A 24,430-nucleotide genomic window follows, 5' to 3' on the forward strand; every position below is an offset into this window, starting at 1 on the left:
AGCTGAAGTGTTTTGGCAGGAGATGGCACAGTTTTCAGGCCCAGGAGGCCAGTGTTGCAAAGGTGAGGGTCTTACTGCAAACTCTTTCTCATTCACACTGTGGCCATGCATCCTGGCACATAGCATCCTGAAGCCCTGAGGAGCTCAGCTCCACACAGTATCCTTGTTCTCACATTATGAGTAAATCATTATAAGATGCATGCACAATGAACCAGATTAACGTAACAGAAACTCAAGCATCTAGTGAAACATTTTGTTTGTTTCAGGGGTTTTTTGTGTGTGTGTATGCTGGTCCTGAGGCTTGAACTCAGGGCCTATGTGCTTTTAGGCCTTAGCTTTTAGGCTCAAGGCTAGTGCTCTACCACGTGAAATGCTGCTCAAGTTCCAGTTTCCTTGGTGGCTAACTGGCGGCAAGTCTCACCTCATCCTGCTCAGGCTGGCTGGAAACCAAGATCCCCAGAACTCAGCCTCCTGAGATGCTAGCGTTACAGGTGTGAGCCACTGGCTCCAGGCTCAAACTAAATTTGAGTAGCACCGTCTCCTATTTCATTGGAAGATTCCAAACTAAATGGGACTGATCTGAAGGAAAGTTAGTGACATGAAATCTCATCCTGTTCAAGCATAGCATCTAATGTAATCTTGCTAAATAGTAAGCCATCACTGGAGAATAGATGAACACATGAAGCCATCCATCTGACATACAAATTATTTTATTATTTCTTCAAAATTAATCAAATTAGGATATGAAATAGAAATTGAACACATTCATGTAATCCCATGTACCCAGGCAGCAATTTGAAACCAGTGACTGAGGGGTTGGAGAACCTGAAGGATCCCTCACTTTCAGAGGAGCCTGGAAAAAAAATTTAGTGAGACCCTGTCTTCATCAAGAAGCTTGGTAGTGCTGAGTAGGGTATTTGATCCCTGCTCTGTGGGGAGAATGTACTCTCGGCCTCCTGGGGTAGCTAGGATTGCAGGCACGGGCCACGAGCCCACACTCCAAATCACACAAAAGGGGACTTTGCACACCAGTTTTAATGGACAGCCCTGGCAACATCTTGTCTCTGGGAAGCAGAGCTGGGCCTCAGGCTTTCCTCAGACTCTTCTTGATGAAGTAGCTCACCAGTCTTTGTGGCCTCTGTTGGTACTCAGCAAGCACCTCGTGGGGGCTGCTGATCTGGTCCCCCTGCAGGCGGTCCAGGAGGGTGACACACACCACAGCAGCTGCCAGAAGCAAAGGCCATGTCAACACCAAGTCCCAGATCCCTAGCTTCCTTCACATGAATCAGACAGAGCAGGGAGCTGTGCGCCTCAGCCTGAGTGTCCCCCTAGGGAAGTCTTCTGTGCTCACACTAACCCAGCAGAAGATGGGTGGATGAAGCAGGCAGGGAAAGGCACTCCAGCCAGCTCAGGAACTCTAGAAGCTCTGCCTTTGCACAAATCACCTTGCCCTATGTCTTACCCATCGCTTTCCTTCGTTCCAAAAGAAAAGTCCTACTAGGCCAGATGCAATGGCTTTTGCCTGTAATCCTAGCCACCCGGGAGATGGACATTAGGATAAAACTGGCGCAAAGCCAATGGAGTAAATGACAAGATCCTATCTCAACAAACAGGTTGTGGTGTTTCGCTGGGATAATCACAGTTAAAAGAAAGATGGAAGATTACAATGCAAATTGGCCTGGAAAAACAACTCCAGACCCTATCTGAGACATATGTAAAGCAATAAAAAGGACTGGAAGCATGGCTCACTTGGTAGAGCACCTTCTTGGCAAAGGAAGGCATGAAACTGTGATTTTACACCCTAGTCCGCCCCAAAAAAAGGAACAAATTTCCAAGTTGATTCCAGGGCCAGCTCCAAGCTGTCCTGAATAGCCTGGAAGGCTACAGGTTGCTAAAGTGATTTGATGCAGGGATTTCTGGGAGGGACAGCTGCATTGAAGACCTCCACATTCAAAAGGCCAGAGAGCATTTAAAGCCAAGGCATTGGTAGGTTCAAGGAACCTTATTAGCCAGCAAGCCTGTATCTGAGCTTATGGATCTTCTTCAGGACCACCTTCTCTGTACTATGGGGAGTCTTTGTCCTGTCACAATCATAGGACGTTGTCCACAAGGGCTCAGTCAGATACTGACTTGTGAGTCAAAGTCGATAAGAGCCAGAAACATCTTGGGCTGGGGCAGGGGGAGGGACCCTGGATTTCAGGATTGCCCTGCAGAGCAGAGATGGCAGAAGAGGCCCCGAGGCTATCCTGTGCCCGCTTACCTCGGAGGCCACACATACTGCACATGGCTGCAAACACTGAAGATTCCATCTCGATGTTTCGAATGCCAGCAGCATGGGCAGCTCGAAGATAGGCCTGCTTGTCCTTTTCTGTGTAGGAGCAGAGGGCACCATCCAGGCGGCCTTGCCCTGCAGCAGACACAGGGGCTCTGTATTGTCAACTGCTACCACATGGTGGTGCTATACTCACACCCAGCATGGAAGCAGGGGAAGTCCACACAGGTCCTGCCTGCTCCCAAGTGCTGTGCATGCTTCAGAGCCACTGTTATAGCCACCATGAAATGCTGAGATTGGGAGACAGACAAGGTGCAGACACCCCAGCCCAGAGAACATGTGAAGCGGGATCAGAGTAGGGCAGGGATCCTGGGTCTGAAGGTTCACTCAGGCTTCCCCCCCCTGCCCCCCCCCCCCGCCACACCTTCGTAGAAGTCCAAGGTGCACATGGTGTTTCCCACCACAGTGGTGAACTCGCTCAGGTCCGCAGAGCACTTCATTAGCTCCTGCACCAGCTGCTCATCCAGATCAGTACTTCGAACCACCCGTTTCCCCAGGACAAGCTGCTCAAACTCTGGCTTGAAGCAGGCATCCACTGCCTGCCGGGTGATGACTACTGAGCCAGGCTCCAGACCTGAGGAAGAAGCAGATGTCACCGTTGTGCCAGAGGCCCAGGCAGTGCACAGCACAGCTCAGGGAGAAAACACTATAATCCATGTGCACCTTGACTGTCCTTATGACTCTGTAGAATGAGATGTGAAGATCATAGTGCAAAGCCAGCTGGGACAGACAAAGCTGAGACTCTTGGCTCCAACTAACCAGCAAAAACTGGAACTAGATGTGAGATTCAAGTGGTAGATTGTTATCCTGGAGCAAAAATGCCAAGCAAGCGCTCAAGGCCCTGAGTTCAAGCCCCAGTACCACCACCAAAGTAAATGGTGGAATGAATGCTTCTCTTAATTATTAATTCACACGCAAACACTGAAGACAATGTACAAAAGCACCAAGAGCGTTGGAAATGCCCAGGAATCTCTACAGCCCCTCTCAAAGGTGTGTCTTCTGGCCCTTACTATTTTCTCCATGGCCTGGCATTCCATCATGAATGTGAACATCACTACTTTGTTCATTCTTGCTTTAGTTCTTTATTGTGTTAGTGTTTAAGCACAGTATAATAAACCCTAGGCATCCTAAAGCTAACTTCATGGTTTACCAACTTCTGACCAACCTGCTTTTCTTCTAGGACTGGTGCATCATTAGGTCCTATTGTGTCTCCAGTTTTGAGCAAACCCTTGTGAACTATTTTCATGTTTATAAGCATGTTATTCTACTCCTTACTTTGTTTGTAGTCACTTTAATGGAACCTAACCACTGTTATGGTGACTGAATGTATGTCTCCCCACATTCCAACTTGTACTTGCAAATCCTACCCAGCCCCCAAGGCAAGGATGGCTTTTGCAGTTTCTGGACATGGGTAGGTCCCAGAAATTTGAGTCCTCATGAATAGGATTGATGCCCTTACAGAAAAAGAACTCAAAGCGGGGGCATCAGTGGCTCACATCTGTACTCCTAGCTATTCAGGAGACTAAGACCTGAGAAGTACAGTTCAAAACCAGCCTAGGAGCTGGGAAAGTAGCTCAGTGGTAGAGTGCTTGCCTTGCATTGATGAGGCCCTGGGTTCGATTCCTCAGCACTACATAAGCAGAAAAAACCAGAAGTGGTGCTGTGGCTTAAGTGGTAGAGCGCTAGCCTTGAGCCAAAGAGGTGAGGGACAGTGCCCAGGCCCAGAGTTCAAGCCCCACAACCAACCAAAAAAAAAAAAAAAAACCAGCCTAGGAAGGAACATCTGAGAGATTCTATCTCCAATGAACCAGGAAGAAGGCAGACTGGATGCATTGCTCAAGTGGTAGAGTGCCAACTCTGCATGGGTTCAAAATGAAGCAGAGTGAAAGTTCAAGGCTCTAAGTTCAAACCCTAGAACTGACACAAAGCAAAATGAAAACAAGAGTACTCAGCCCTGATGTTTCCCTCCACTTGTGTGGTCATAGCAGTGAAAATTCCATAAAGAACGAACTGGGTCTTCATCAGATCTGACTCTCCTACGGTCTTCATCTTTTTTTTTTTTTTTTTTTTTTTTTTTTTTTTTTTTTTTGTCAGTCGTGGGGCTTGAACTCTGGGCCTGGGCGCTGTCCCTCAGCTCTTCAGCTCAAGGCGAGCGCTCTACCACTTGAGCTACAGTGCTACTTCTGGTTTTCTAGTGGTTTATTGGAGATAGGAGTCTCACGGTCTTTCCTGCCCGGGCTGGCTTTGAACCGCGATCCTCAGATCTCAGCCTCCTGAGTAGCTAGGATTACAGGCGTGAGCCACCAGCGCCCAGCTACGGTCTTCATCTTGGACTTCCAAACTCCAGAATTGAGAAATAAATGTCTATTATTTACAAACCAGGCAGACTTCAATATTTGTATAGCAATTCAAATACAGTTCTTTCATGTATTATTTTTGTGTTTATATGTTTTGTGCTCATCTGGGACTTGAACTCAATGCTTCAAGCTCTCACTTTGCTTTTTCACTCAAAATTGGCACTCTATCCCTTGAACCACACCCACACTTCCAGCTTTTTGCTCATTAATTGGAAGTAAGAGTCTTACAGAGATTTCTATCCAAGCTGGCATAAAATGGTGATCCTCAAGATCTCAGCTTTCTGAGTCACTAGAATTATGGGCATGAGCCACCAGCATCCACTGCTAAATATTCATTTTAAGGTCAGGATGGGAGGAGATATAAATCAAGAAACCTTTTCCTAGTCAGCTGGGAGATTTGCCAGTTATTTCCCATGAACCATTAAAACATTTCCAAATACTACACAAAACACAAAAAACATAGCTGATTGCTAAGACCTACTTTCCATCAAGCTTGACTTCCCCTTGCCCTCACCTTTCTGGGCCAAACTGGGCAGCCTGAGCCTCTGCCCAGCCATTCTCCTGAGCCCTGAGGATGGAGCTCTGGAAGAACATGCCAGATGTGCCTTGGACTCACAGGGTCTGGGATGTGCCACTGCTTCAGGCCCCAATGTCAGCTTCTGTGGGCACAATTCCTAGGAGATGTCATTGGCTGTGTGGGGATGCTTCTGTTGTCAAATCTGTCAGATATCTGTAGCCCCAAGATCTTCCTGATCAGGTGCCAATAATACTCAGATACCAGGCTATGATTTATCCCCTAACAGTCACAGCTTGTGAGGACACCATGTCTGTCACACTTTGTTTTCAGTGATGTTCATCAATTTTGGGTTTTGAGATTCAAAGAGAGACTCAAGCTTCATGACTTCTACAAAATTCTTTCTGATCATCAATTAAAAAATACTCCCTCAGGGGCTGGGAAGTTGGCTCAGTGGTAGAGCGCTTGCCTTGCATGCCTGAGGCCCTGGGTCGATTCCTCAGCACCACATAAGCAAAAAGAAAAAAAATGCCGGAAGTGGCGCTGTGGCTTAAGTGGTAGGGCACTAGCCTTGAGCTGAAGAGCTGAGGGACAGTGCTCAGGCCCAGAGTTCAGGCCCCACAACCGGACCAAAAAAAAAAAAAAAAAATACTCCCTCAGAACAAAAACTCAAGAACAGCCATTAGTGGTGGCTCATGCCTTATTATCCCAGCTACTTCAGAGGCAAAGTTCAGGAAGGCCCTAGTTCAAAGCCAACTCACATAAAAAGTTATCAAGAGTCCATCTCAGTCAAAAGTTGGGCAAGATGATTCCTAGGACTGGGGACTGAAGCCAACCTGGGCAGAAAAGCTCAAGTGCATACCTGAAAAATTACTAAAGCAAAAAATGTGTGACTCAAATGGTTGAGTGCCTGCCTAGCCACAGCAAGACCCCGAGTTCTTCTACAAGAAGAACTCAAGAATACCTGCTAGCCAGGTCCTGGTAGGTCATGCTATAATCCTAGCTATTCATGAGGCTGAGATCTGAGGATCTTGGTTCAAAGCCAGTCTAGGCAGAAAAGTTCATTAAGACCCTTCTCTTCAATTACCCAGTCAACAGCCAGACATGGAGGTATGGCTCATGTGGTAGAGCAAAAGCCTTGAGTAAAAAAGCCCTGAGAGCAAAGTCCTGAGTTCAAGCCCTAGTACTGGCATAGAAAAGGAACGAAAGAAGGATGGATTTTCTAGCTGGTCTTCTAGATCTCAGAGTCAAGGTCAGCCTGAGCCTCATACTGAAACCTTACCTCAACAATAGCAAGCAAACAAACAAAAATCCCAAGTAAATTCCCAGGTTTCACATGAGAATTCAATGGGTCACAGGTGGAATGAATATTATTAAAGCTTGCCGGGTGCTGGTGGCTCACGCCTGTAATCCTAGATACTTAGGAGGCTGAGATCTGAGAATAATGGTAGAAAGCCAGCCCGGGCAGTTACGGCTGTGAGACTATTATCTCCAATAAACCACTAGAAAACTGGAAGTGGTACTGTGGCTCAAGTGGTAGAGCGCTCGCCTTGAGCTGAAGAGCACACCAACAGTGCCGAAGCCCAGAGTTCAAGCCCCACAACCAACCAAAACAAAAAGATTATTAAGGAAACTGCATCTGTATAGTACATGGACAGACTTTCTTTTCAAAAAAATGTCTTTCCCTAAAGAACAGAGTATAACAGTCTATACCACCTCTACATCATATGAGGTATGGTATGATTAGACTAAAGTAAGTCAGCTTCTATCAGAGTTCAAGCCCCATGACCAACTGAAATAAAGTTTACCCAGTCTGTGGTCTGTGATTAGTATTAGAGGCACAATTCCACAGTCTTTGGCATTTTTCTTTTTCATTAAATCCTATTATTTTTCACTCTCTTGGTTATTGCTGCTGTTTTGCTGTTCTGGGGCTTGAAGTCACATCCTGGTGCCGTCCCTGAGTCTCTTTGTGCTCAAGGTTAGTGCTCTGCCACTTGAGGCACAATGCCACTTCTGGATTTTTCTGAGTAGTTTATGGGAGATAAGAGTTGCACAGACTTTCCTGCCTGAGCTGGCTTCAAACTGCAGTCCTCAGATCTCAGCCTTCTGAATTGCTAGGATTACAGACATGAGCTACCAGTGTGCCTACTTGGGAAGTTTTGGGGACCTCATTTAAGGACCTTTCCCTTTGTTTTGTATCTTCCTGTCTTTCCCTCTTAGGTTGCTTTGTGATTTTCTCATCATGGGCCCCAAGAACAACAGGGAATGAGTGGAGGACAGGAGAAAGAATAAAAAGGGAACCAGATTAGGGGCAAAGGGTGAACAAATGCAGCAGTGGTACTCACTGGACACTGTGGAAAATGAACAGTATGACTTGTGGGTGAGGATGGGAGGGGGAAATGGAGAGAGTGAGGGAATGGGTGACATCATTCAAAAGAAATATACTCATTACCTAACTTAAGAAACTGTAACCTCAGCCGGGCGCTGGTGGCTCACACCTGCAATCCTAGCTACTCAGGAGGCTGAGATCTGAGGATCGAGGTTCAAAGCCAGCCCGGGCAGTAAAGACTGTGAGACTCCTATCTCCAATAAACCACCAGAAAACTGGAAGTGGCGCTGTAGCTCAAGTGGTAGAGTGCTCGCCTTGAGCTGAAGAGCTGAGGGACAGCGCCCAGGCCCAGAGTTCAAGCCCCACGACCGACCAAAAAAAAAAAAAAACTGTAACCTCTCTGGATATCACCTTTATAGTAATAAAAAATAAAGAAAAAAGGGAACCAGGCAAATAAGGTCCCAAGTAGCCCAGAGGACATACTTCTGTGTGTGCAAGGTGTATCTCCTTTCTGCTACCAATCTCTGTGGTCCAGCTGGAGGACAGGGTAGACATTGCAACAGAACAAGCTTCCTTTCCACTCTCCATGAATAAGCTCTTCTTCAACAAAGCCAAGGTAGGAGACGGTCTACCCAGCATTGCACCATGGTGGTGCTACTACAAGGAGCTCTGGGCCCTCTACAGTCCTTACCTATGCCCCCAGAAGTGCCGATTCGTATGATGGTGACATTGGAACACCTGGCATGGTACAGCAGCTTGATGAGCTCATGTAGCATGATAGAGATGGATGGAATGCCCATGCCATGCTAAAACCAGAGAAAAATGCCAAAACTGAGTCCAGGGCAGTACCTTAGTGCATACACATGTCTCTTCTTAGCCACACAAGATGCAAAACACCAGGAATACCAGCACCCTGGAGGCAGAGGCAGGAGGATTGTGAATCTCAGGCAAGCCTGGGCTACTTGATGAGACCCTATCACAGAAAGAAAACCAAAGAGATGTCATCCTTTTTCAGAAGATAGACTCCGTGCTCTTTTAGTTACCCATAGTCAACAAGAAGGATCAGTTCTGTATGACCAAATATTCTGCAGAAAAGCAAGAGATCAAAATTGAGGCCACATTCACATAACATTTTGAGAGGGCAGTACTGGGGTTGGAACTCAGGGCCTTGCATTGCTAGGCAGGCCCTCTACCACTTGAGCCGCTCCACTAGTCTTTTGTGCACTGGTTATATGGTCTCACTTTATGCCTGAGCCAGCCTGGACTGTGATTCTCCATGTGGGCTTCCTGGCTTCACTGAGATGACCAGGTGCTCACCATAAAACTCAAGTCACTGGTAGAGGTGAAGTCTTCCAAATTGGAGGTAGGGAGGTCAGCAGGGCTGGCCTGGACTTGAACTGTGATCCATCACTCACCCATCTCCAAGAAGTAAGGACTGCATACAGACTTGAGCCACTGAGCCTGGCTTCACATGATTTTGGTTACAGTATATTGCTATAATTACTCTATTATAGGTTATTTTTGTTCAGCTGTTGCTGTGCCTAGTTTATATATCATATAGGAAAAACAAACAGTACAAATAGGGTTTTTCACTCACAGGGAGTCCTGGAGCATAACAGGGGCTGAGGTGACTACTGTGAGCCTAACCTCCTCCACCTTAGGAGCCACTCCACTATCAGAGGCCCTGATGTCAATAAAGTATGGCCTGTCCTGAATCTGGTGACCCAGGCCCTTCCCTGAAATTAGCTGACTCAGGCCTTATCAGGTGACACAGGGCCGCTGCAACCATAAACCTTAGCCCCCCCCCAAAAAAACAAAATCCCCTGCTCTCACACATCTCACAAACTCCACATCCCACACAAACCAGACTACAGAGTACCCCCAACCCTAGTAAAATTCCCCACCTCAGCCCCCTAGCCCCTTGCTCAAGCACAAGTGCTGTCCTGGCCAGAGAGGGTCAGTCTGTCAGCTTGCTGACAATAAACTTTGCTGCATGTTCTTAGTGTACACGTGGTCTTCTGGACTGAGGCTTTCAACTTCTGTGTTCTGTTTATATTTTATGCAGTGCATGCCAATGGAATGAACTTATCACAGTGGCAATAGAAGATGATCTTTAAAGTGGAGATTTACAACTATCTACTTTAGAGATTCAAAATCCTCAGATCTATCCTATACACGACCTCCATACAAAGTTTTGAAGACTCAGTACTGGGGATCTGAATGAAGCTCAGTAGGAAGGTCGCAGCAGCTCCTGCTGGGTAACAAACAGCCCCTTCTGACATCGCAGCTCCTGCTGGGTAACAAACAGCCCCTTCTGACATCGCACCACACTGGTCATTTTTTATCCCCTCAGATTTATCCCTGGCCCCTCTGTCTCTGCCAAAGTAGGTGGCTGGCTGGACACTGCTCACACCAGCCGGACACGTTACTGTGAATGCACATCTGCCATTTTCTCCCTTTGAGGTGTCTGCACAGCCTTCCTCCCACCTTGCAAAACCTTTCCCCCACCCCCAGGATGCCCCTGCCATCCCAGTGGCTATGTAGTAGAGCCCTAGGGGAAAAGGAACCCTTCAAGAATTACAGCCAGGCACCAGTGACTCATGCCTGTAAGCCTAGCTACTCAAGAGGGTAAGATCTGAGGATCATGCTTCAAAGCCAGCCCAGGCAGGAAACTCCATTAAGATGCTTATTTCCAATAAACTACTTAAAAAAGCAGGAAGTCAGGGCTGGGAATATGTCTTAGTAGTAGAGTGCTTGCCTAGCATGCATGAAGCCCTGGGTTCGATTCCCTAGTACCACATGAACAGAAAACGTCAGAAGTGGTGCTGTGGCTCAAGTGGCAGAGTGCTGGCCTTGGGCAAAAGCAGCTCAGGGACAGTGCCCAGACCCTGAGTTCAAGCCCCAGGACTGGCAGAAGAAGAAGGAGAAGGAGAAGGAGAAGGAGAAGGAGAAGGAGAAGGAGAAGGAGAAGGAGAAGGAGAAGGAGAAGGAGAAGGAGAAGGAGAAGGAGAAGGAGAAGGAGAAGAAGAAGAAGAAGAAGAAGAAGAAGAAGAAGAAGAATTTGGCTCAGCTGGGCACTGCTAGTTCACATCTGTAATACCAGCTACTCAGGAGGCTAAGAACTGAGGCTCACAGTTCAAAGCCAGTCAGGGCAGGAAGCTCTGTAAAACTTTTCTCCAGTTAATCACCAAAAAGCCAGGAGTGGAGCTGTGGCTCAAGTGGGAGAGTGTCATCCTTGAGCAGAAAAGCTAAGGGAGATGGGCCCCAAGTTCAAAACCTAGTACTGTCACGTACACACACAGTTGTGTGTACAGTTGTTATGAAGTAAGTCACTCATTGTGCGATGGCAGAGAGGACTGGAGGCCTGCTACCCTAGCTCCCCTTGCACCCTTGCAGCTCCTCCTCCGTTTCCTCACATAAGCTGGGCTCCTGCACTGCCTGCCCCTGCCACACACGCACTATGTGCACAGCATTGTGTTTGGATCTGTGTGCTTAGGTGCTCTGGGAGACAAAGTCTTAAAGTCACAGCCCTGGTCGCATTCATCCCCACTGCTTCAGGCTCACCTGGATCCCACCACTGACAGTCAGCAGGTGGTAGGGCGCCAGCTGTCTGTGTGTAAGGGTGAGGGGAGGCAGGACCCCAGAGCCTAGAGACCCAGCCCAAGGGCGTGGATGGTACTCACGCTCACAGACAGCACTGGTCCAACTTTGTACATGGCATAGCGGTCGGTCCCTGCACAAATGTTAGGAAACTCTTCTCCTGGACGGTCAAGACCCAGCTGTGTGGCCACATACCTGATGAAGGTGTTCATCCGAGAGGGGCTTCCACCAACGCACACAAACTGCAACCAGAGAACAAGGACGCCCTCAGCACAGGTGTTCAGAGCCGAGCATTCTCACCAGGAACTTCAGGGTTATTCAAGAACCTGGTCAAAATGCAAGTTCCCTGGTTCTGCCTCACCTACTGCACTAGGGAGGAAGGAAGGGTAATTGGCTTTAACGAATTGCCTGGCCAGATTCAGAAGCACTGATCTTGGTCTCACTGCTCATGAGAGAGTAACTCAGAAAACAATGCAAAACTCCATGAGGGGTACTGCAGGAGGCCTGAGATTGGGCTGGAGGGTAGGAATTCTTCACTCTCCTCCACTCTTCCTACAACCAGTGTCCTACAGACCATCTGAAAAATGGACCACCAGTTACCTCCTGAGTGCCAAAGAGTCAATGGTCAGAAATAGTTGGGGAGGTTTAGGCAACTGTGGGTATAAACTCAGAGAAGTAAAATCCTTAACTTGTGACGTTTCATGCAAGAAAACATTTGAAAAATATAAATGTATAGATAATATACATTACAGATATATTCATAAATATAAACATATATAGTGATGGAAATGAGAGCACTAGTTTTAGGAAATCTGAAGATAAAAGAAATGGTGTATTCCTTAAACATGAGATATCCATAAGCTGGAATATAAATCATGATAGATGATTTAATGACAGAAGACCCAGAATCCACATGCTAATGGTTCATGCCTATAATCTTAGCTACTCAAGGAGGCTGAGATCTGAGAATTGAAGTTTGAAGCCAGCCTAGGCAGAAAATCCAAGACACTCTATAACCAGCAAAGAGCCAGAAGTAGAGTTGTGACTTAAGTGGTACAGCTCCAGCCTTCAGCAAAACAGAGAACAAAGCCTTGAGTTCAAGCCCCAATACTGAACAGAAAACAAACAGAACACTAAAAAGGGCACCTGGAAAATTCCCTAGAGTTAGACATCAACACTGAACCAATAACAGTACTGGATGTTGAAAGATACCTAGCCCTGGGCTCAGCATCTTTGTACACAGCTCTAGGTTGGATGGTGGAGCTTGACTTTCTTCCAGTTTGCAATTCCATGTGTTAAGTCAGCTTTACCCACCAGAACTAGAGATTTACAAAGTCCTTTGTGAGCAGGAAGGTATCTATGGCTAACCACAATTAGGTGTAGCTAGAAGAGAGGATCATGAATGTTCCCAAACCAAAGAAATATAAAAGTAAGTTATGGATATGCTAAATACCTTGATCCAATCATTATACATTGTAGAATTGTACTGTAGTACCACATTGTACCCTGTAAATACATACAGTCTTTACGTGTAAAATAAAAATCAACTTAGCTAGGTGCTGGTGGTTCACACCTGTAATCCTTCCTACTCAGGAGGCTGACACTTGATGATAGAAATGTGAAGCCAGAGCAGGCAGAAAAGTCTGTAAGACTGTTATCATCTCCAATTTTCCAGTAAGATGCTATCAGTGGAACTGTGGCTCAAATGGTAGAGTCTCAGCCTTGAGTGGACAAAACAAGCAAGAAGACAAGGCCCTGAATTCAAGCTACAGAACTGCTCCCCCCAAAGAAATGAATACATTTAAGAAGATTTTTAAAGCCTATTAGGATAACTCAACACTGAGGAATTTAAGATTTTGTAGACACCTATCCTTGGCAAAATAAGCCCTGAGAGACAATTAACTTAAGAATGTATTAATATGCACCTTAAAGTACAAACCATTGTAATATAAATTACCTATATAGCTATCCCTGCTTCTCTTGGAAATATTTTGTTATCCCCTTACTCCCTATTAAGCATTAGGCAACTTACTCTATTTTATTTTTCTTGTTGATCATGGGGGGCTTGAACTCAGGGCCTGGGTGCTATCCCTGAGCAGTTTTACTCAAGTCTACAACCATAACACTTTGAGACACAGGCCTATCTCCAGTTTTCTGGTGGTTATTTGGAGATAAAAGTCTCATGACTTTCTGCAATCCTCAGATCTCTGCCTCCTGAGTAGCTAGGATTACAGGCATGAACCACCAATGCCCGGCATTTTATTTTTACTTATTCATTCAGGTTTTGAGATGGCAGTATCACTAGGTTGCCCAGGCTGGCTCCAAACTCCTGGTCTCAAGCAATTCTCCTGAGAGCCTCAAAGTAAACAGACCTGCAGTATAAGTCTCTTGGCCTGATTCAAGAAGTTTCCTATCTGTACAGTTCCCATTATATACTAAAGTTGTAAAAGATCAATCGAGGTCAATGCAGCAATATTAGTTTCCTCTACTTCGTATACTTAAGACATTTGTAAAAATCTGATAAACACAAAATGGCATGCACCTGTCACCTCTACTATCTGTGAGCAGGCCTGGCTATATCACAAAGGAGATTACTGTACAGCAAATTGCCAGAATGAAAGCCTGGGCTTTTACCTTGACTTCGCCAAACATAGCTGGGAAGTCATGTGTGCTGGTGCTGAGGTTGAAATGGTAGAGAACATCTTCCTTCATGGTTGCTAGGTTTGGATTGGAAAGCTGAATGAGGCAGTCACTGTTAGAAATAAGAAAATGGGCTTAGAGATCATGGTGCTACTGGCTAGTTTTACTGCAGCAATGTTCCCTGTGAGGCACAATCAGAACACAGTGATAAGACACTCCTATACTGCCAAGGTCTTCACTAGCCCATCTCCTCCCTCTTAACTCTACTTTCTTCTGACAGCCCCTGTTCCAAGGTAACCAGCACAAATTCAGAAGATTCATCACAGGACTGACATCACAGTGGTAAATCACCCACACACAGTTGCTATATATAGCTGACTGTATCCATATCAAGTTCACTTCATACATAAACCTGGAATTTTGGTGTTCACCTTTAGGAAACAGGGATAGAAAAGAAAATCACCCCTACCACCCAGAAATAACCTTTCCAGTCCATGTAGCTCTAACTTCTTTTTCTTGTCTTATTGCTATAGCTACCACTTCTGAATCCACTAGAAATGGAGAAGGAAGACATCTTTTCACTTATTTTGTCAGTGTAGCGCACAATACATTGCTTTAATAGGCGTTGAGAAGCTGTAACATGACTTTTACCTTTACAGACCATTATGTTTCTGTCAAAATCATTCAAGTCTGCTATTGTCTCAGGTACAACACAAACAATGACTGTGTTCCAATGAAATTGTAGTTACAAAAGCAAGTATGCTGGACTTAGGCAATCCCATTCCAGTCTGTCAAGCTCCCTGAAAACCAGAGTTTACTATGGCTTCAGCAACAATGCCTGTCTTCTGATTTCCAGAGGCAGGCAGGGCTCCTTCCCATCAGGAACTGAGTCCCTGAACTCAGAGCAATCAGAGCTTTCTTTTTCCTCCTTCTCCATCTAACTTTATACCTAGAACCAAATGACCACATTGCTTCCTCAATCTAATTCATGAGAAAAGGAAAAGAAGAGACAGCAAGTGTCTCTGCTGCCTGTGATTGGAAATAAGTAATCCAGATTTAGCTGGTTCCACTTGACAGTGGTGTGAAAGTGCTAGACATTCAATAAAGCGATTGAACTTGAACTTGGATCTTTTCTGGAGCTAATAATATGCACTGCAGCCCTTCCTAGCAAGGTTGTGCAGCCTCCACAGCTCTTGATCAGAGGCACCATCACAAGAGGAATTCCCTGACACTGCACAAGGTGCTGTGTTGCTAAGCTAAGCTGTTTGCTAAGTTAGATAGAGGTACTGCAGTTTATGGTACCTTCAACCTACATTAGGTTTATAGGAGTGTAACCCAGTCTTAAGTCAAGGAACACCTGTAATATTACACAAAGTGACTTCCTCAAAGATGTCTCCCTCTCTCCAGAGGATGCTTGTTATACCTTATGCACATTGTATTACAACAATAATGCAAAGCTGGGTGCTTGGCTCAGGCCTGGAATCCTAGCTACTGGGGAAACTGAGATCTTAGGAACACAGGTGAAAGTCAATCCAAACAGGAAAGTCCATGAAACTCTTATCTCCAATTAACAGTAAACAGAAGTGGAGATGAGGCTCAAATAACAGGATGCCAACTTTGAGAAAAAGCTAAGCACCCAGGCCCTGAGTTCAAGCCCCAGTATTGGCACTGGAGGAAGAACGAAAGAAAGAATGAAAGAAAGAACGAAAGAAAGAAAGAACGAAAGAAAGAAAGAAAGAAAGAAAGAAAGAAAGAAAGAAAGAAAGAAGGAAAGAAAGAGAAAGAAAGAAAGAAAGAAAGAGAAATAAAAAAGAAAGAAAGAAAGGAAGAAAGGAAGGAGAAAGAAAGAGAAAAGAGAAAGAAAGAGAAAGAGGGGAGGGGAAGGAAGGGAGGGAGGGAAGGAACAAGGGATGTAGGAAGGCAGGAAGAAAGGAAGGAAAGAAGGAAGGAAGGAAGGAAGGAAGGAAGGAAGGAAGGAAGGAAGGAAGGAAGGAAGGAAGGAAGGAAATAATTAGTATTATCTCCATGATAATTATGTCATAGAGGTCAAGACTACGCCTTATTTTATCTGCATGCAAAACAACATTGAATTGGCTCTGCTCTGTTTTCTAGATTACTTCATCTATTCTTGAATTCTTTCTGCAGTCAGCATTAACAGCAGACACTGGGCCTTTCTTTCTCCCTCTGCCTACATCTGTTACTTTCTTTACTATTTCTCGTTTCTCTTTTGACCCTCAACCACTAGAGTGGTGTCCAGATTAATCCAGCCATGTTAACTTTTTCAAAAGGCAGTTACAGAATAGAAAGTATAAAAGACTAAAGAGACAATTGGTAGCCAGTGGCTTACACCTATAACCATAGTTATTGAGAGCTGATGATGACAGGTTGAAGCCAGCCAGTGCAGACAAATCTGAGAAACCCTTATCTCCAATTAATCAGCAAAAAGCCAGAAGCAGAGGTATGGTAGAGCAATAACCTGAGTGAAAAAGCTAAGGGAGGATGCAAGGCCCTAAGTTCAAGCCCCAAACTCTGGCAAACAAACAGGACTAAAGAGAGAGAGTAAACATTTATACAAAGCAAGCAGCCGACTGCTTTATAGGCAAGTGTGAGGAGATGGTGCAGCATGGGCTGATGGATAAAAATATCGTGAGTGACCACAGGCAGGGACACAGGGCAAAAGTGCTATCCGCTTTGCTCCTAAGGGGCAAGCAACCAGCTCCAGGAAAAGCATGCCTATCAGCTAGGAGTTCTCTTCCTAACAAATTCAGAACTCGTTTTACTAAGGGGTAAGGAAATGGGATGTTTGTTTTTAAAGGCCCAAATCCAGAGGGTTAGGACCATTCCAGAAGGCCTTTTTTATCTCTAGAAAACTCTGAAATGCTGATCTTTATAAAGCAACTACACAGAGCATGTTCAGTGCCTTTAATGACAACTGGCTTTGATATGCTGGTGGCACCCTGGTCTCTCTGAGAATGTCATGAACAAAACCCAAAACCAGCCGTCCATGGGTGTGCCCTGAAATGATGCAACAGGATGCCATGAAGACAACTCAGTCCCGTATTTCAAAACAGAAAACCTTTCTTCAATGCTTGACTCCAGGAAGAGCAGAAGGAAACAGAGTATAACCATGAGATCACAAGGGTTTTAACTACGCAACTTTGACCCTTATCATAATGAATGTAATAGGCTCCCACATACTGGTGTGTATGTGTGTGTGTGTGTGTGTGTGTGTGAGAGAGAGAGAGAGAGAGAGAGAGAGAGAGAGAGAGAGAGAGAGAGAGAGAGACCAGATATGTGCCAGTACTGGGGCTTGAACTCAGGGCCTGGGTCCTCTCACTGGGCTTTTTCTGGTCAAGGCTGGCATTTGACCATTTAAGACACACCTCCACTTCTACCTTTTTGCTGCTTAATGGAGATGAGAACCTCATAGACTTTTCTAACTGAGCAGGCTTGGGACCTCAATCCTCAGGTCTCAACCTCTTGAGTAACTATAATTACAGGTGTGAGGCATCAGCACCCAGCTGTCAAATACTTTTGAAAGGATTTCAAGGTAATGAGGCAAGCGACAAAATGTTCCTTATCTATACACAATTCCAGGAAATTTATCTCTGTATTCATTTAACAAACATTCGCCGAGACTGTCCTATTCAAGCCCCAGCAGCAGGACAGAGCGCCATCCCACACACCCATCAGAAGTGATGGGCAACCAGAGAATGAAGAAAGTACAACAGTCAATGGACTCAGGTCTAGATAGGGAATCTGGGAGTGTGGCCCGGTGTAGAGCACATGCTTAGCATGCTCAAAGCCTGTGTTAAGAAGTTCATACTGGTAATCCTAGTGCTGGTGCTCACACCTGTAATCCTAGCTACCCAGGTTAAGTTTCAGTAAAGTGGCTACAAATAGCAGAACACACACAATTAGGTGTTAAGCTGTCTCATCTTCTGAGACCACAGGTCCTAAAAGTTGAGGGCAGAGACACCAGGATCCAAGCTAGAGGTCTTTTAGGACATGAGAAACATGAGCCCTCCAATCCCTTGATCCCTCATCCTGTGTCATTTGACTTCAATGCTCTAACATATGTTAAGTTCTTAGGAAAGCAAATGGCTCAAAGCATTGCATCATTAAAGACAACCCTACATATCCCCAGCCAACAAGGATCAATCCTTGTTGTGATGATTTTCAAGTTCCTTTTCTTCCACTTTTGCAGCTGCCATCTCTCCCAGTAGCAGGACCTGAAAGAAAAGCATTGCACAGAATAGTCAAGCCACCCAATAGGGAGCAAGGTCGTGTGCAGCTCTGCTAATACTCAAAACATTGGTACAGATGGGCACCAGTGGCTCACACCTGTAATTCTAGATACACAAGAGACTGAGACCTGAGGACTGTGATTCAAAGCCAGCCTGCCTAGGAAAGTCCCTGAGACTATTACCTCCAATTAACCACCAAAACTCCTGAAGTGGACCTGTGGCTCAAATGAGACATGCCAGCCTTGAGGGCAAAAGCTAAGGGACTGTGTCCAGGCCCTGAGTTCAAGCTCCAATGCTGTCTTAAGAGAGAGGGGGTTGGGGAGAGAGTGGGAGAAGACAGAAAGAAAAGAAGAGAAGGAAAGAGAAAAGACAAGACTACTAATTCCAAGTCGGTAGGCTGTAGCCTTTTTCCTGGATCTCAGTTAATAGTCCCACAACCCACTTCACCCCTTGTATCTCACCACTGTCTTAACACCAAAAAGTCCTTTTCAATGAGCTGGATTTTTCATAGTTATTAATCATAATATGCTGGCTATTTTCAGTAAATTCTGAAAACCAGAGAAATGATAGTGGTTGGATCTAGAGGAAAACTACCCCAGCAATCACTGCTTGCTTGTCTTCATCTAAAACACTTTTTTGAAAATGCCAGCGATTAAGACCCTGCCAGGGGAACTTTAAAAGGAGAGTTTGTTGTTTTTTGTAGTGCTGAGGGTTGAACCCTGGACCTCACCCCTGCTAGGGAAGTGCTCTACCACCAGACTACATACCCAGCCTGGGAATGACTTCTCCTAGAAGTACAATCCTTCATCCTGTAACATCAGCAAACAAATCCAAGCACAATGCAGACAAAGAGCATTTATAATCAGTCAGAGGAGCAAAGTAGGAGGCTTTTCCTAGTGTTGAGGAAGAGAGTGGTACTGTGGACAGTGGGGGCAGAGGCCCTGTGCTGGCCCTCAGGAAGGATCTGGGTTGTACACTTCTGGCAATGCCTTCAGGCTTTCTGCAGTACCCACTGACCAGATGCTCCCAACTTTTATGTTATTCTGGATCCTGGGAACCATCAGGAGCAGCACTGTCCACAATGGTCAGCTGGACTGTCCTTCTCTGTGTTCTGCCTCTCCTATAGTCATCACCCGGCTGTAGAATCTGGTCTCTGTTAGGTCTGAGTGGCCCAGGTGTCCTTATCATGGGATCACAGACCAGTGCCTTGACTTCCAACCACTCCTGCCCTACCCTCTCTCCACCTCCCATGCAGCTGGCACCAGACCAAAATTTACTGCCACTTTAAGAGGTGAGGGCCTTAAGCAAACAACACCTCACCCCCCAGGCTGGTCTCCTCCCTACCTCTAAGCTGTGACCCATTTTGCATATTACCTATGTCCCAGGATCAGATACTTTCCTACTAATCTCCACCAGGCAAAACCAGCATTCTCATGGAGTATTACACATGTCCTAACAGGGAAGTGACACATCTCTAGCTTTGGCCAGAGGCTCCCAAGGTATATGTTCTCCCCAATCTGCCTGTGCTGGTGTTGAGCCATCTCTGTCTATTTCTATTCACTGAGAGAAGAAGGGATTGGGAGATCCTGGAGAGTCACAGTCCCCAGGGATCCTTAAGACAGACAGGTGGTCAGAGAAGCCAATTTCCTGGTCCTGGCCTCACCTCTGCTGGCACCTTCCTGAGTCTACTTCCTCCTTCCCCTGGTATTCATTGGACTTTGAGGCTTCCACCTCCTGACCTTCCTCCCTTCATCTCAGCCCTCTGCTTAGCCAGGACTATTTAACAACTTCATGGGCAATGGCAGTTGAAAGCTCGGTTGAGAAAGGGCTAGGGGTGACCATGCACACTGGAGGAGGTAGGGGTGATGGTCTGAGGTTATCCACAGGGGCCTTGAACCAATATAAAGACCAGAGGAGAGAGAAGAAAGATGTCACCTCCTGTGCCAACTGGAGCCTCATGGGATGACAATGATGAACCAATTAACACACCCTGTGAACTCACCTGTCCCCAGAGGCTACCTGGTGAAACGTGAGCTAATAGTCCAGGTGGAATATGGGCACTAGTACAGGAACCCTCTTATGCACAGTGAGAGCGAGGTAGTGACAAGAGCCCTCCCACCTGTCTGTTGCAAGCTGAGAATATGCTGCCCAGGAGACTCAAATATTTGCAAACCTCTCCCCTTAAAATCTTGATTTTTCAGAGTGCTGGTATCTCATGCCTATCATCTTAGCTACTGAGATCTGAGGGTCTCAGTTCAAAGGAAAGAGTCTTACCTCCAATTAACCAGCAAAAATGTTGAAAGTGGAGCTGTGGCTCAAGTGGTAGAGAGCTAACTTGAGCAAAAGCAGCCAGGCCTTTAATTCAGTCTGCTGTGCATGCACACACACACACACACACACACACACACACACACACACACACACACACACACACACACACACACACACACACACACACACACACACACATCAATGTATCACAATGTTCTGTGAAGGAGTAATGGTCCCTTCGTGATTCCTTACTAGAAATCAGACTGGAGAAGCTATGGTGAGGATGACAGAGCTAAGGACTAGTGCAAGGAGACAAAATGCACATAAACATAAACTCTGGGCCCTACCCAAAATATCATTTAAAATTATATTTTTAGCACATGCTGGTGTCTCATGTCTATAATCCTCAAGTCAGGAGGGCTGAGAAAGGAGGATCACAGTTTGAAGCCAGCCTAGGCTGGAAAGTCCATGACTCTCTTATGTCTAATTATCTACCAGAAAACTGGAAGTGAAACTGTGGCTCAAAGTGGTAGAAGAGGGCTGGGAAGGTGACTCAGTGGTAGAGCATATGCCTTGCATGCTTAAGGCCCTGGGTTCGATTCCTCAGCACCATATAAGCAAAAAGAAAAAAGCACTGTGGCTCAAGTGTAGAGCACTAGCCTTGAGCTGAAGAGCTGAGGGACAGCGTCCAGGCCCAGAGTTCAGGCCCACGACTGGACTCCCCCCCCCGAAAAAAAAAGATTAAAAAAAAGTGGTAGAAGGCTGGCTCTGAGAAAAAAATAAATCAGGGCAGCAACCAGACTGAATTCAAGCCTCAAGACTGACAGAAAGAAAGAAAGAGAGAAAGAAAGAGAGAAAGAAAGAGAGAAAGAAAGAGAGAAAGAAAGAGAAAGAAAGAAAGAAAGAAAGAAAGAAAGAAAGAAAGAAAGAAAGAAAGAAAGAAAGAAAGAAAAGGAAGGAAGGAAGAGATAAATAAAGAAGATATTTAATTACTTTGTCAAAAACACCAAGCTTGAAGCCCCTTATGACAAAATGAAACTAAAAGTAGTGAGGTTGAGATGACTATACAAATGACAAACCACGAACTGTCACCATGGAAAGATTTCATTCCCCAAGGAGCCCTTGGTACCTCCCTAGAATCTACCCAGATGTCAAATCATCTGCCCCACCAGAACCATAGCATCTTCTCTTGGTTTATCTGTTCCAAGTTATCACCTTTGAAAGTCACACACCTGAGCAATATATTATTAACTCCCCAATGGCTTAGTGAAGACAACAACCCTGATGTGTAGATTGTGATCACAGTTGCCTGACTTTCTTCAGAAAACTTCTGAAGGCCACTTTAGCTGAAAATACTGAGTGTTTACTAGAAGCTATGGCTATCTGATGGATGGTTAAAGTAAGAGAAAAGCCTTGTAATGCCCATCTTCATCTCATTCTGACCCTTGATTACACTGACCTGTGAGGCAGATCCTACTCAGTAGTGCATGCAGGCAGGTCAATCATTTTTTCCAACACCTTTATACAAGACTATTGTCTGTTAGAGCTGGTCTGTGTTTCTTCTACCACACCCTGGGATATCTGAGTAGCTAGCACTCACAGGCCCAGGCCAAACCAGGAGGTCAGGGTATTACATACAACTATGAGTAATTCGACTATTCCTGGGTTTAAGCATTGCTCATCTGCACACCTCAAGGCAGGATGCTTGCACACAAGAAGGAAAACATCTTTGGCACATCCACGACCAATGGACATTCACCAAACTCATTAGGCATGCTAATTATTGAACAATGAGCAGCAGGTACACATGGTACACTGCTTTATTCCTATAGTGCAAGCTCAAATCCAGTAAAGAGCTGGGCACCAACGGCTAGCACCCCATAAACTTAGCTACTCAGGAGGCTGAGATATGAGAAACTCGGTTAGAGCCAACCTAGACAGAAAACTCATCTCCAATTAGCCACCAAAAAGCCAGAAGTGGAGCTGGGAATGAAGTAAGTCTGTGAAAAAGAGATGAAGAGAAGGTGAAGGATAGTAAAGAGGAAGAGTAAATGTTGAGTGATTATTTTCAGAGTCTAGAAAAACTTGGAAGTTTCACTTTCAGTTTTCTGTTTGGTTTGCATTTTGCTTTTTTACAGTAAGTTATAAAGCTCAGTAGATGTAATCAAAGCACACTTAGACAAAAAAGCCAAGAGTCAGGTGTCAGAGGCTCACACCCTTAATCCTTGCTACTCAGGAGGCTGAGATCTGAGGAACATAGCTCAAAGCCAGCGTGAGCAGGAAAGTCTGTGAGAGTCTTATCTCCAGTTCATCACCAAAAAGCCAGAAGTTGATCTGTGCCTCAAGTGGTAGAGCACTAACCTTGAGCAAAAAAAGCCTAGGTCCTGAATTCAGGCCTCTGTATGTGTGTGCATGCACACCTACACATACACACGGGTGTGCACCAGATAAAGAAATACTGATCTCTTTTTTTTCTTCTGGACTTAAGGCTTAGTACAGCCACTTCTGCTTTTCAGGAGGGAGTTGATTGGAGATGAATCTTACAGGCTTGGATGCGGTGGGCTAGCTTCAAACCGCTATCCTAAGATCTCAGCCTCCGGAGTGACCAGTTTTACAGGCATGAGCCACTTAATCTAGCTTTTCTAGCTAAACTATTAATAATGGCCAGCAGTGCTGTGAATACCTGAACCAATATCTGAGCCTAATGAACCTGCGCTGGATGTCTGCAGACATGGAGGGAGACCCTGAAGGTCAAATTAGCCTCCAAAGAATGGAAAGAAAGAATGGTGGATCAGCTGAGAAGTGAGCCACTTTATTTAGCCCAAAACGTAGGAGCACAAGTTACACAAACGGAAAGGTGAACAGACAATGGCTGGCCCTGAGCATAATCAGAGAAAGCCTGCGAAGAGTGAGCTTTGGATATTCCTTCTAGTAAGGACTAGGGTTTGAAGCCAGACCAGGCAGAAAAGTCCATGAAACTCTTTTCTCCAATTAAGCACCAAAAAACTGGAAGTGGAGCTGTGGCTCAAGTGGTAGAGCACCAGCCTGGTTAAAAAGCCCAGCAAGAGCACGAGTTCAAGTCCCAATACCGGCGTGCGCGCACACACACACACGCACGCGCACACGCGCACACACACACACAAACACACGCACGCACGCACGCGCACAGAGCAGGTGCAGAATGTGTTTGTAAGGAGGGCGCGGCGAGCACGTTGTCTGGAGTCCCGAGCTCCCTCCCCACGCGTGAGCGCCAGAGCTGCTCCCACGGCCTGGGCCTGAGCGCTGCATTCTCCACGCGGCGGCTGCACCACGCGGGGCCGCAGCGCCCACCGGGCCGCTCCACCTCCCCGGCCCCGCTCCCCGCACATCCTCCGCGTCCTCTCGGTCCGGCGATCCTGACACAGAGCTCATGGACGGCCACGCGGCGCTCGGTCCGAGCCCGCGGCCGGCCAGGATCTCCGCAAAGACCCGAGCCCCGACCCCTTACCGCGCACCGGGACGCCGGGCCGGGACCGGGCACGGGGCCGAGGGAGGCCGGCGCGGGGGTCTGGAGCGGCCCCGGGAGCCTGGCGGATCCGCCTGGAGCGGCGGGCGCGCGGCCACCTCGAGACCGGAATCTGCGGTCGCAGCCCGGCGCCCCGCCCGCCCCGTGACCCCGCCCGGGGACCGGCCCCCGTCCGGCTGAGTGCCGGCCCCGCCCGCCCCGGAGACCCCGCCCTCGGACTGTCCCCGGTCCCGGCTGAGGGCCGGCCCCGCCCGCCCCGGCGCCCGGCCGCTCTGCTGACCGCGCCCCGCCCACCTCCCGCTGCCTCGGACCCCGCGGGACCGGGGTTCTAAGTCACCGCTCTTACGCACGCGATCCCCGGCACCGCGGGGACTGCTGGCCGCGGGGCCTACCTGCTGCAGCACGGGGACCTGGATGGGCCCGGTTCTTTTGCTTCCCAAGGTCACCCACCACTGACCAGGCCCCAGGCTGCCCTCTGTCTAGTCGCTCTGTCTGCCTCCGTCTTGTCTGACTGTCTTGCGGTCTGTCTGTCTCTCTGGAGGCGACCCCAGAGGGACCCGCACCAATGGAGTGCGGGAGGGAACTTATAACGTGAACGGGTGAGGAACCTGGGGCTGGGAATGGTCAGCGCTGGT

At 46.7% G+C, this 24,430-nt stretch overlaps 1 protein-coding gene across 3 annotated transcripts; it reads right to left on the reverse strand.

The window, feature by feature from the left end:
• Positions 1–694: 694 nt before the first annotated feature.
• On the reverse strand, positions 695–23,861 carry Upp1 (uridine phosphorylase 1). 3 transcript variants are annotated; one of them, XM_070014584.1, is made up of 8 exons: positions 23,778–23,857; positions 17,940–18,004; positions 13,767–13,884; positions 11,216–11,374; positions 8,224–8,338; positions 2,697–2,906; positions 2,261–2,407; positions 695–1,224 (listed from the first exon to the last, which is right to left on the reverse strand). In XM_070014584.1, the coding sequence occupies exons 2-8, from the start codon at positions 17,984–17,986 to the stop codon at positions 1,085–1,087; spliced, it is 936 nt and encodes a 311-aa protein (XP_069870685.1). In that variant the 5' UTR covers positions 17,987–18,004; positions 23,778–23,857; the 3' UTR covers positions 695–1,084. The 3 variants fall into 3 exon arrangements, with proteins under 3 accessions (XP_069870685.1, XP_069870686.1, XP_069870687.1); XM_070014585.1 differs by lacking the exon at positions 17,940–18,004 and having other exon boundaries at positions 23,778–23,861; XM_070014586.1 differs by lacking the exons at positions 13,767–13,884; positions 17,940–18,004 and having other exon boundaries at positions 23,778–23,860.
• Between the last annotated feature and the right edge of the window lie 569 nt (positions 23,862–24,430).

Source organism: Dipodomys merriami, unplaced genomic scaffold, assembly GCF_024711535.1.
Source record: "Dipodomys merriami isolate MVZ:Mamm:240054 unplaced genomic scaffold, mDipMer1.0.p SCAF_98, whole genome shotgun sequence".
NCBI classification, from domain to species: Eukaryota; Metazoa; Chordata; class Mammalia; order Rodentia; family Heteromyidae; genus Dipodomys; species Dipodomys merriami.

Coding starts and splice junctions, on each gene's coding strand:
- Upp1 (XM_070014584.1), bottom strand. CDS start 17,986: ATGGCAGCTGCAAAAGTGGAAGAAAAGGAACTTGAAAATCATCACAA. Junction 8,339..11,215: donor GACCAGTGCTGTCTGTGAGC/GTGAGTACCATC, acceptor CTCTGGTTTTAG/CATGGCATGGGCATTCCATC. Junction 1,225..2,260: donor CAGTATGTGTGGCCTCCGAG/GTAAGCGGGCAC, acceptor TGCTTCTGGCAG/CTGCTGTGGTGTGTGTCACC.